Source organism: Chenopodium album, chromosome 23 (assembly GCF_948465745.1).
Source record: "Chenopodium album chromosome 23, dcCheAlbu1.1, whole genome shotgun sequence".
Taxonomy (NCBI): domain Eukaryota; kingdom Viridiplantae; phylum Streptophyta; class Magnoliopsida; order Caryophyllales; family Amaranthaceae; genus Chenopodium; species Chenopodium album.
The window spans coordinates 34,647,384-34,660,865 of NC_137856.1; the positions used below are offsets into that span (position 1 = coordinate 34,647,384).

The 13,482-nt window shown below is 32.2% G+C and overlaps 1 protein-coding gene and 1 pseudogene across 1 annotated transcript; one reads left to right on the forward strand and one right to left on the reverse strand.

Moving 5' to 3' along the window:
- The first annotated feature begins 111 nt into the window (after positions 1–111).
- Positions 112–5,151, forward strand: LOC145606647 (CDPK-related kinase 6-like). The gene is made up of 11 exons (XM_081662453.1): positions 112–730; positions 1,846–1,976; positions 2,379–2,408; positions 2,538–2,652; positions 2,741–2,819; positions 3,228–3,524; positions 3,631–3,740; positions 4,081–4,185; positions 4,292–4,354; positions 4,474–4,641; positions 4,727–5,151. The coding sequence occupies exons 1-11, from the start codon at positions 290–292 to the stop codon at positions 4,862–4,864; spliced, it is 1,677 nt and encodes a 558-aa protein (XP_081518579.1). The 5' UTR covers positions 112–289; the 3' UTR covers positions 4,865–5,151.
- A 6,260-nt stretch (positions 5,152–11,411) lies between these two features.
- Positions 11,412–11,816, reverse strand: LOC145607455 (auxin-responsive protein SAUR32 pseudogene; annotated as a pseudogene).
- Positions 11,817–13,482: the final 1,666 nt, after the last annotated feature.

Below are 13,482 nucleotides of genomic sequence, written 5' to 3' on the forward strand. Positions count from 1 at the left end.
TGAGAAACATAAATGCAATTCCATTCTCTTCTACTCGAACTTAAAATACGTACTACTGTAAAAAGAATGTTAGATTATCTTCCAAAAATTATAGTGTGCCAAATTGCCAATTTATCACACAGACACCAAACAAGCTCCAAACTTTAAATGCGAACAACTTCAATTTTTCCCTCTACTTTGAAAAACTCTCATCTTTAATTCATCTTCTCTCTCTAGAAAAAAGATTGAAACTTTTTAATTTTTTTCATCTCATTTGACGTGATTTTCAACCAATCCTGGCCGTCTGATCATGGGGCACTGTTTCAGCAAGAAGACTACTTCACTGGCGGTCAACGACGCTGTTGAAGACCCAACTCCGGCGAGTGTACAAACGACGCCGTTTCCTAGCCCTTTTCCCGCCGAATTAAGCCCTTCTCCGGGGAGAACTCCGGGAAGGAGAATGATGAAATGGCCCTTCCCGCCGCCGTCTCCGGCAAAGCCTATAATGGCGGCGTTTCGGCGGCGGAGGAAGGAGAATGGTGGGGTTACGCCGGAGAGGACGGTGGAGCAAGAAAGAGAAAGAGAAATGAGTTTAGACAAGAATTTTGGGTATTCCAAGAATTTTGAGGCAAAATATGAATTAGGGAAGGAAGTGGGTCGAGGGCATTTTAGTCATACTTGTTGGGCAAAGGGTATAAAAGGGGATGTTAAAGGTGTTTCTGTTGCTGTCAAGATTATTTCTAAAGCTAAGGTGTGGCAGTATGTGGCATAAGCATTTTGGTTTGTTTGATGGTGAAAGGAGTCGAGGAGGACTATGTTAATGTATTTATGTGTGTATGTGTTGGTGGATTTGAGTTTGCGAGGTTGTTATGTGTGCGAGATTGATCAATTTGAATATAAGCTTAGGGTTTATTGTTAAATTATGCTTGATTGTTAGTACATTTTTGTCTGTTTGTACCTGGGGTTGGATTTTTTGGTGGGTATTTTGAGTATTAAAATTATGAGATTTGGACTGTACATGTGAGTATGTGTTTGATTGGGTTGTTGCTGGTTAATTCTGCAACTATTTGTTTATTAACTGATGAAATGTGGTGTTTATGTATATATAATGTTATATGCTTGATCATGTTTGTTGTTTTTTTCAAAAATTGTTAAGAACTAAGAAGTCTATTTGACAAACTTATTTTATTTGGCTGTGGAGTTTGACTTAGGATCTTTGTTTTTGTAGTTATGTTATCATTTGATTTGATAATTTAGATTGAAGGGTTGAAATGGAAATATTTATGAGGTTGGTTTCGATGCTATATTGCTATGTAGTGAGGGGAAGCAGAGATCATCTATGTGAGATTGTGAGCTTGGGACTAATGTGGAGATTTTTGTTCCCCATTTTGACTTGGGACCTTAATATTTCTATCAATGCTTCATATTTTATCTTGTATATCTTGAGTCCTTCATCGGTTGTTATTCTCTAAATGCAAAGCTAGTGCAAAATCAGTACAATTTGAGGCTGCACTTTGCTTGGTTGTTTGAGAAGTGCTTATATATCATTTAAAAGCTCTGGTTCATCTCTGCCTGTGTGTGTAGCAATTGATATATATTTTGGAAATGCTGGTCTTATATATCGAACTTGGAACAACAGTGGCAACATCATGATACAGGGATTAGTTAATGTTTTGCTTCTATCTCGAGACTCTTTGCCTTTAATGATCTCCACTGATGGTAGTTTCTGATTGGAGTTTAATTGAGTTGTAGGAGTATAATGTATGAAGTAGGTTTTAGTATAAGTATTGCTTTTTAAAACTATCTAGTTCTTAGATTTGATGAGTAATAATTAATGAAAGCTATGAAAATGATGCCTTTGTGCAGATGACCTCAGCTGTTGCAATTGAAGATGTCCGCAGGGAGGTGAAAATGTTGAAAGCATTGTCTGGTAACCCGCATATGCTCAAATTTTATGATGCATTTGAGGATGCTAACGACGTCTACATAGTCATGGAGTAAGTGCTTCCTGAATTCTGCACACTTACCACATGTTTTAGCTTTTGAATCAGTTGCTATTGAATATGCTTTTGACATTTTGTCAGATTTTGCATGATTTAACATTTTACCGGGATTTGCAGATAAATGCAGCTTGTAGAATTCATTGATATGGTTTCTAATTTTCATTTGTATTTATCTTCTATTGTCATCCATTATCAATCTATTATCTAAGACACGATGTCCTCTCTTTCATATTTGTACAAGTGACTTGAATAACCAATAATAAAAAAAAGAATCATTATTATTGTACTTGTTCTATAGTTTGGCACTTATGCCCTTAGCTATATTTTTGTTCTCTGATCAGTCTTTTTGAGTGGTGAAGAAAAGACACAATTTGACACATCTATTTCGACTTGCAGATTGTGCGAAGGTGGTGGGCTGTCGCTAAGGTAAAATTTTGGTGCAGTCTCGTTGATTCCCAGGGGAGGGTTTTATGTTTGGGGGGGGGGGGGGGGGGGGGGGGATTGTATGCATTTCTATACTTATTTTCTATAAGCCTCGTTTTGTTTGTTTAATAGCTCCAGAGGTGGGAGATATGTTGAGGAAGATGCCAAGGAAATTGTAGTGCAAATATTATCCGCAGTTGCATTTTGCCATCTTCAGGGTATTGTGCATCGTGATATAAAACCAGAGGTATGGAATTGTCATTGTGGCTCTATGCTTTTAGCTAAGGAGTTACTTGGAGGTTTGTTAACCACCAGAGGACCCTATTTCTTGGCAGAATTTTCTTTTTGCTACAAAGGATGATGATGCGCGCTTAAAGGTTATAGATTTTGGTCTTTCTGATTATGTCAGGCCAGGTAATGGCAACTTCATCTTTTAGCATTTGCGATAACTACAATTAAGTTAATAAGATTTGAAGTTCTACTTTTATAACTTTGTAATAAATTTTGGAAAATTTGATAAGAATAATTCCCACCTTATGGCCATCATCTGTGAATAATTCCCAAAATAGACTTAAGTCGAAATTAATTGACCACAAACAAAACTAATAAGCTGCATTTATAAACTAAAGGAAACTGTGGTGCGAGTAAAAATGAGAAATCTAAGTCGCAATATTAAACAACAAAGATTTCTGAACCTGTCATCTGACTGTCTGAGTGTTTCTCAACTTACTTAATCTGATGTATAAAAATTTGTGTATTGTGGACTTATTGAGTGCTATTTAACATTGAGGATAGTTTTAATAAACTTCTTTTGATGTGCAGATCGCTGGCTTGATGATGTAGTTGGAAGTGCTACTTATCTTGCACCTGAAGTGCTGCATGGACCATATAACACTGAAGCAGATATGTGGAGCATTGGTGTCATAACATACATCTTGTTGTGTGGAAGCAGACCTTTTTACGCAAAGACTCAATCAGAAACATTAAGTTCAGTGTTAAGGGCTGATCCTAATTTTGATGACATTCCTTGGCCCAATATATCAGCAGAGGGCAAAAACTTTGTTAAAAGGCTACTGAACAAGGATTATAGGAAAAGGATGACGGCAGCACAAGCACTAGGTGAGTACTTTCTTTTGCTTGGGTTTATGTAAATGGTTTATGGCTTCCTTATATCTCATATACCTAATTACTCTCCTGACATAACCACTGATGACATTGCTTGCAGCTCATCCATGGTTAAGAGATGAAAACAGACCTCTTCCTTTAGATATGTTCCCGATCAAGCTAATAAGGTCATATATGCGTGCCACCCCTCTCAAACGAGCAGCTCTAAAGGTGTGAACCTTTATCTCTGATGTGCATGTCATAAGCTAAACTAAACTTTGTCCCACATTGCAAGTGAATCCTTATATTTATAATGGCTCTAGCATTTGCTCTCATGAATAAAGAGCTGTCAGCAATGTGTCTATTAAACACATCAACTCATTTGAATGTTGAATTGCTACTCTATCTCAACACATCTCAACACGATCAAGGATGCTAATTCTTTGAAACAACTTTATGGTCTCTCAAACACATCAACTTTATGGTCTCTCAAGTTTTTTCTATGACAATGCCTCGTGTATTAATCTTCATAAAATCCGTTACCATTCAATAACTATGTGCATAATTGCAGGCTCTTTCAAAAGCTCTGACAGATAATGAGCTCTTTTACCTCAAAGCACAGTTTAGGCTCTTAGAGCCAAAAGATGGGTTTGTCTCTCTTGAGAATTTTAAAGCTGTAAGTGCAACCCCCACCCTTAATTTTCCAACTGTTATACTCAGATAGATGAAAATTCTAATCGAGCGTTCCCTTTTTTAATTGTAACCATGTCACTTATATAAAGGCCCTCGCGAGAAATGCAACTGATGCCATGATTGACGCCAGAATTTCTGATTTTCTTACTTTTGTAAGACAGCTTAATATGTCTAAGTTTGATTACTTGATAGTTTACATTTTTAATCATTAATTACATTGGAACCAAGTATATTTTAAGTAAAGGCTTACATATCGAGCCTTTTATTGTAGATGGAGCCATTTTCTTCCAAGAAGATAGATTTTGAAGAGTTCTGTGCTGCAGCAATCAGTGTATATCAGCTTGAGGCTCTTGATGACTGGGATAAAATTGCTACCACGGCGTTTCAGTATTTTGAGCAGGAAGGTAACCAGAGGATCTCAGTTGAGGACTTTGCAAGGGTACGCATTTAGTTGATCAACTTTCTCCTATCTTCCTTGCGGTTTCAACTTATTGTCTCTAAATATTTTCGCTCATTATGCACAGGAATTGAACTTGGGCACGACAGCTCATGCTTTAGTCAAGGATTGGATACGCAGCTCTGATGGAAACATTAATTTTATTGGTTACACCAAATTATTGCATGGTGTAACAATACGGGGCTCCAACACAGGACGACAATAGCTTTTTGAGTAGTCTACTTGCAGGGCATGCATTTTGTACCATCACAAATGAAATTCCTTTTGAAAACTAATACTGGATTATCAGTGATTTGGAGTGATGGGGTTATGGAAACCCCTTGGTGGGGAGCAATTACGCTCCCCAACCTCTACTCCCCAAAATTTTGTAAATTTTCAATTTGGGGGGTTGCATATATATTGACAACGTTGAAAAATCTGACTGTAAAACATTCAGCTGTTTAATATAGCCTGGATATTAGTTGTTGCAGAGTTGCAGCATAGAAGATTAGAATCTGATGCTTGAAGGCTTTTCTGTAAAACTCAGAATGTTTCATACTTTGAGTTAGCTTTTGTAGTCTCCTCTGTAAGCAAATGATGATTGTAATACTGTATGAGAAGCCGCTTCAATATCAGTGTTACTTGGCCTGTATGGCTGTATCAATTTATGCTTATGTTCAATTGTTCAGTGGCTTCTGCTAATGGAGTTGATATCCTCGTAGGGCCTTGGCTGAATTTCGCGAGGATAACTATGTTAAGGATCTATTGAACATCATAGGTACAACTCCTAAAAGTACAATCTCCACAAAAAAAGTACTCCTACCACTTTTATTACTGGTCGTTTTTAATATTGAAAGTTGTACTTGAGTTGTGCTCTCTTCCACTCGAACTTGATAAATATACCAAAAATTGCTAGATTAATGCTCGATTATATTCCAAAGATTATAGTGTGCCAATCCAGCAGACAAATGCTTTGGGGCTTAACACCCAACATAGGTGGTCATACTTATGTGAACTTATATGAAGCCCAAATTATTTAATTATCCTACCATAAGAAGTTTCAAATAAAAAATCTTACTACCTCCGTTTTATATTTTTTTGCAACTTTAGAATATTTTATATTTCACAAATAATACTCTGAAGTTGCAAAAAATATGAAACGGAGGTAGTATTACATGTCAAAATTTGAAGAATCTTTTGTAAGAAAATTGTATACAATTAAGGCTCCCCATTTATGTTAGATGGGTACATCAAACTACTCCACTTGTTATCTCCACTTATGGAGTATAAGGTATCTCTACTTGATCTAGACATGTTTAATAGACGTGATAGTAATTTTCTTGCACTTGCTCCACTTGTTATCATTAGACATCTTCCAACTAGAGTAAGAGTCATCAAACCCAAATTTCATTGGATATCTAACAACAAAAGTTCAAATTTTATCTTAAGTGAAGTGGAATCAACCATTAAAACAAAGACACATAAAGTATAACGTAATATATCCAAAATTACAAGACTTAATGATAATACGACAGTTACTTATAAACGGGGATAGTACGACAATTACTTATAGACGGAGATAGTACTTAATCTTACATGTGACTTTGCGACTTGGTCACTCTTTTTAAAAATTCAAAGAGTGACAAATGCAAGTGCTAGTACATGACAATTAAGTGGTAGTTTTAGGGCCCATTTGGTGTTAGAAGTCAAGCCAGATTGACATTGGTAGGGACTTGGCTAACGATTATGCCTAGTTTGTGCAAGTTTTTCAATAGACAGATTATCTACAAATTATTTCTCCAGAAATTTCTTTTTCTATTCTAATACAAGTATATATTACACAACTATAAAAGTATATATGCTTTTCTCTGGTTGGCCAACATGCAAATGTGTTCTTGTTTTTCTTTGTTCCTTTAAGACTGATCTAGTTCTTGTTGTTTTTCCATTTCGTCCGTTATTGATAAGGTCGAAAAACTTTGTGAGATTTTTGGTAATGTACAATAAACAAGTGTTGGGTTTAATTTCTTTAGTTTTTGTTTGTGATGTGTGTATTTTCATGTGTGCGCATGATGGTGTAATATGTAAATTTTTGTATCTTATAGCGAATTATTATGACTCTCTTTAGATTAATTGTGTATATAGCATATTCTTGGGACTCAATCATCAGTTTAAGTTTTTAGTTGAGTTGGTCCTCCAACTTGGCTCTGATACCATATTGGAGGACCTACTCAACCATCAATTTATACTCTATCATAGATCATAGTTCATATACAATAATCGATTATATTAATTAGATCATGCATCACTGTATAAAGTTTAAATTAAACCATTAATTTTTAAAACCACTTTTAGTGAATAATTTGAACAACTTTGTGTTTTTTGTATATTGATACAAGTGTAAGGTCAAAAATCGTATGACAATATGGCATGAGTGACACTTTAGCTAAGCAAGGGTAACTAGTTAGTCGAGAAGCAATACTATTATTGTTTGGATGTTATTTTCATGTTTTGGTGTTTTCTCCTCCCTCTTTGATGTGAGTAATGCCATAGTGTTTGATGGATTTGGAGGTTGGTATGATGGTTTTTGTACGTATGATTTTCCATTTTATCAATATATTGAACAATGATGAATTATCGAAAAAATTACAAGTAAATACTTAAATTTTCTTAGGCATGTAATGATCTAATTAATTTGTTAGCTTTTGTGGCTTTGTTATGGATGTTTTTCATCCGCTATAGTTAGATTAATTGATACGGACTCAATTGATAATCTTCAAAGGCATTTTTCCAATATTTTAATCAGTAATATCTATTTTCTTTTTTATCCAAGGATGAACGTTCCATATCAATAATAGATTTTTTATACTATCTCGTCACCCAAAACTCAAAGAAACCAAGAAAAATATGGAGTTTTTCTTATCAATGTGTCTACATTGAAAAATCAAGTTTTGGGTGATTGCTTATCAGTTATTTGGAGCTAATAAGCACACAAATAAACAAACAAACAAACAAAACGTTGGATAATTGCTAAAATGAAGCAAGTAAGTACACAAGTAAACAAACAAATACTTGTGGTACATACAATAGTTAGGATGAAAACAAACAAACATCCAATAAATCAGGACAAAAGCGACATTAAAACTATAGATGTGCTTGAATTTTGCAATTATTTTGGGTGGTTTGGTACTTTGGTTAATCATTTGATTTGTACCTTCCTTAATATAAGGCCTTAATTATTTATTAAGCATGCTTAGTTTATTCCATTTCAATGATTCAATCTCCATATCTTTTTATTCTATCACCAGTTATGTGGCTTTCAGATTTGATCAAGAAACTTATATTATAATCACATTAATCAGAGTATTAATTGGTATTGATGAAGAATTTCATGATCACATGCAGATGCAGTAAACACTAATCATGTGTACGAAGTACGTATAAATAATGAAATAAAGTATGCTGATGTAATTGTTACTCCCTCCGTTTTTAAGTACGTATAAACACTTTTTACTCGTATTTCAAAAAAAATGCTTCCAAGCAAAAATATGGAGATGAAATGTGTGTAAGTGTGAAATTAGGCACATATACTGACATACTAAGCCCAAATAATTAATCTAGTTTGGTTGAAAAATGAGGTAAACAAAAATATTGTTTACCAAAACAAATAATTGATGCTTCAAAATATCTTATAATATGACTGAAAGTCAAAAATGCAGTGTTTTCCATGTTTGTTGGGTCTGGGGTGTAGAATTTTGAGGCATCACTTGGATTCCAACATGAATAGCTGGTTAAATGTAATTCTATCAATCAAGGGAATAGCTCAAGTGGTTAGAGCTCCCTTCCGGTTCCAGGAGATCCTGGGATCGATTCTCACCCCGCCCTTGTGGCTCTCTAAACACCAAAAAAAAAAAAAAAAAAAAAATCAATCAAGGGAATAGGATTCCTCTTTGAACATTGAATAAGAAGTATGTAAAATAATAATGTGATAAAGTAGATGAGGAATACCATAAAGTAAGCAAATTAAATTCCTTCAATCATCATACCTTTCCAAAATAATACTTTAATTTCAAATCATTAATTTTCATTAGGGATTAACTATTAAGCAATCAACACAGCGATTTCCACCATTTAGGCTTAATGATTATATAGGGCTTGTTCTCATTAGATTACTTTCAGTTCATTTCTTAATTTTCTTCTTACATAAAATATTCATTTCAGTTCAGTTTAACTCAGTTCAGTCAATCAGAACAGGCCCATAGTCTCTCTAATTATATTGAAGTCAGATATAATTTAATCGCGTATTAACTATATAGTATTTTTTTAAGAAATAATTAATTTTATAAAAGATTGAGGTAATTTTGAAATAGTATTTTTTTTAAGCAAAAATAATTAATAAGTCTTGAAGCAATTGCACAAGACTATACATACAAATTACAAATGAAGGTAGAACATTTAAACATGTGACCTACTATTGTACACTAATCCGGAGTCAATCTTAGCTACTAGGCCGATTGTATTTTTCTGAGAAAAAATAAAGTAAAAACAAGATAAGGAAAACAAAAAATGTCACCAAAGAATCTATTCCCTACTTTGTGATGCATTAGACAACAAATGAACTATCAACAAACCATATGATACTAATAAAGCAACTACAATTACTAAAAGATATAAGTTGAAACTTTAACCAATTAATTAATTAATTGTACATTAGTTGTGTAATTGATGGCCTATTCAATCTCAAAATATATAATTAACTATATATAGATGGAACTTTTAAATTAATTTCAATCTCTTGTCTCCACATACAAAAAGACTTTAAACCACTTTATTTATATTCCAAATACTACAAAGCAATATGTATTTATTGATTTAATGTTTGTAATAAATTAGATTAAAAGTGGTTTAAATTTTTTGTTGATTTTTTTTTTTTTTTTTTTTTTTTTTTTTTTTTTTTTTGTGTGTGTTTGGAAATTGTTGATCTTGTTTAACTCTCACATATATATTATATTATATTTTATGAGCATTTTTAATTTGTTTGGTAAGGTGAAGAACCCTTATAAATTAAATTAATACCTATCATAGGTTAGCTGGCCCAAGTAGACAGGTGGACTCGAACTTGTACCCTCAAAATTACGAAGTGAGTTCCTCACCAACATATAGTTTAAGAGCATTATATTTGCCTTTTTTTTACACATAAATTTGCCTAATTTAAGTTTTAAGAAGAATTTGAATAATAATACTTTATTAATCTGTTTAACCACCTCTTGAATTTTGTTAATGAAATTTATAAACATCCTTAATTATGAAATATTTTGACATACATTACGTACAATTATTATTTTTGAATAGAGGTAATATTATCTATTTTTTTTTTATAGAAAGTCTACCGTTATCTAAGTCATGGCTCATGATAATATATATATTATGAATTTAATTCAACTTTCATCTCCACTAATCCATGACAAAGTTTAAGTTAATTGAGGACAAACCATTATTCATATAAACATCAAAAGAGGGAAATATTCCTATAATTGTGGAATGTACTTTATAATAATGATGCCCATCTCACATGGGTATTAAAAATGATTGCATTTTTTGGTTGTGACCATTAATTATGAGGAACATTTTTTTGTGACAATGTTGTGGAGGAGGATAAAAGACTATACATATAAATTTAATTTCAAAGCTAGCTTTATGATGTTTGAAGCATGTCCCAAAAACATGAAATCTAATTGATTTTTAAGGCAATCAAATACTTGGTGACCCAAAATGTTTGGGTCCATTTTTATAGTAGAATAAATTTAAGGGACAATGAACAATTGTATGTTATAGATTGGTGTTATTTGTCCCAAACTATAAGCCAACAGTCATGACCCCACCCAACTATGTGGAATTAAATCTATCCCTTGACAACCAAACACCACCCAACTTTTTACATAAATAAATTCTGGAATGGAAGAAATTTGTTGAGCTTAGATTTTATTTTGTATTTTTTAAATTTTTGTATTTTATTTTTTTAGTTTGCACTGTCAAAAAAAAAAAAAAAAAAAAGAGATTTTTTGGTACTACCTTTGTACTTATTCTTGCATAACCACACAAGCAAAGACACCTCCTTGTCAATTACAGTTAGATAATTGTCATAAAATTATTATTATTGTTTTTTTTTTTTTTTGGGTGCTGCAAATTGCAAGCTAAGTAATCCCTCATTGTGTTCACATTCACAAACAATTTTATGACTATTTCTTCTTTTATTTCGTTCTTTCAGAGAGAAATAATTTGAAATCTTCCACTTTTAGTTTCGGACTTTCCCATTCAAAAAAAAAAAAAAAATTTCGGACTTTCGGCTATTGTTGATGTCACATACTAATGAAATCATCTCACAACTCTTAAACAAAAAAAAATTATATCCCTTAATTAATAAATAAATATTATTAAAAAATAAGCCAAAAAAAATATAATAAAGTGCTTAAAAAGATTTATCAGAGGGAAACAAATTAACCATTGGACACACTTACGCAATTTGAATTGATGAATTTGAACAAGCAAGACAAATAATAATTAAAGAAATTAAAAGATTATTATAATACTATATATTTAATATTATAAAATTTTCATCATTGTCAATACAATTAATCACTTGAGAATTTAATCTCACGCGCAAAAACAAATCAAGAATCTAAAAATTTACATCTTGATAATCAAATTAAACTTGAATTCCAAACTTGCAACAAACTTACAAGAATCAAGATCCTTCAATTCACAATCAAATAAAATCAAGCCTTAAAGCACAAGAAATTATGATGATGATGATGATGATTATGATGATGATGAGGGTTCATCATACGGTGATGCTCACGATCAATCATGCCTTGAACGTTACGAAAATGCTCCACGTGGCATGGAATAGTGATTGGACCTTTTTGATCAAATCCATATTCTTCTTCAGCTTCCTTAAGGAGTTTGATGAACAAAGGATGATTTATGTACACTATTGGTATTATAAACCTTTCAAGCTTTTCCTCTCCTTCATGCCCTACTAAAACTGCCATGCACCCTTTTGGTACGCTCTTGTTGTCGCTGCCACCCATACCGCGATTATTATGATGATTGTGATGGTGGTGGAGGAGGTGTGAGAGGTGGAGGTTGAAGTTCATGTGTTGTCTTTCACCACTACCCATTACAACAAATTTTAGTATGAATGAACAAAAAGATTTGGTTTTTTTTGAGATTAGGTTTTTTGTGAGGTTTAATTTGATTATGTGTTATAAGAATGAAAGAGAAGAAAAAGGCCAAGGATCGGAAGAAGAAATAGTGAGAAGAAAAAGAGTAAGAGAGGAATTGATTAAAGAAGTTGGGATGTTGCTCATGATAATTTGTAAAAAAACATATAGGAATTTGATTTTTGGTTGAGATGAAGAAGAATTTGATGACTTATGTGGTTGTGTATTTATAGGTGGGGTGAAGGGTTTTTGGCCTTTAAGGGGTATAAAAGGAATTTTCTGTTTATTTTTTTATTTTATATTATTTTTTGGGTGAGGTTTCTTAAATTGCACACCAAGTTTATTGTTTTTGTAAATTTTTTAATTTTTGAGAATTTTTTTAAATTTTTTTTTATCCTATATAAAAATAAAATTATCCTGTATTTTTGGGTAATTTGAAAGGGTAGGTTTTCTTAAGGGAGAATAAAGAGACTTGGGGGAGGGTTGGTAGGATAAAATAATGTAAATTGACTAATTGACTTTTACTCGGTATTTTCTAGCTCAGCAACGGCAAGTAACTGGAAATTTGTATTGCCAGCGTGGCAGGGTTCATGGAACATTAGTGCTGTATCTAGAGAGTATAAGGATAAAAAATAAATAAACAAATTCCATTTTTTATTTTTTGGAAGGAATAAATCGTGTGGGGTTGCACCATATTAAATAAAAATGAAAAGGAAAGTAAAATATCGAGTGGGAAAATAAATATTCTTATGTGATGTGTGGCTCAACCATTTACATGTTCTCATTTTGCTTTTCAAATAGTGGTGCCAAGAAATCACTTTTTTGGCGTAATTTTTTTTTTTTTAATGTGAGAATATTTTAAATATGTATGGAGCTTGCTTTGTTTCAAAAAAAGAAATATATATATATATAAAATAAAATAAAAAACAAAATCTTATATATGGCTGACTCATATTAGATTAAGGTCCGTTCTCTTCACCTTATTTTTGTTGAACTGAAATTATTTTAAGTGAAATAAAATTAAATTTGCTGAATTTAAATTATTTTTACTGAACTGAAATTAATTTTGCTGAACTGAAATTATTTTTGCTGAACTGAAATGATTTTTACAGATTTTCTATTATAATTCTTCCTTAAGAAAACTGAATTTTACTGTATAAAATTTATTTTTACTAAATTGAAATTATTTTTACTGAACTAAACTTATTTTTACTGAACTGAAATTATTTTACTTAATATTATTATTTTAAGGTGAAGAGAACAGGGCCCAATAACTAGATTGATAATGACACAATGAGAAAATTATCTTGGTAAAAAAAAATTAAGTGCTACTCGTGATAAATATGAGAAAATAATCATCTGTCCAACTCAATCCTTTGTGATTTATTTTCTTTTCTTGCTTCCAATTAAAAGATGCATGCCAACTAATATTATTGGCTCCCAATTCAATTTTAAATTTTTTTTTTTGTTTCTTTTTTTTGCAAATTACATTTAAACGATATACGTACGGAGTATATGAAAGAATATACGTGGGGGGCAATAAAAATTATCACTTGCCATTGATGATTTATTTATTTTTTTAAAGAAACTTGAAGATTTATTTTACTATTGATGAAAGTTGTTT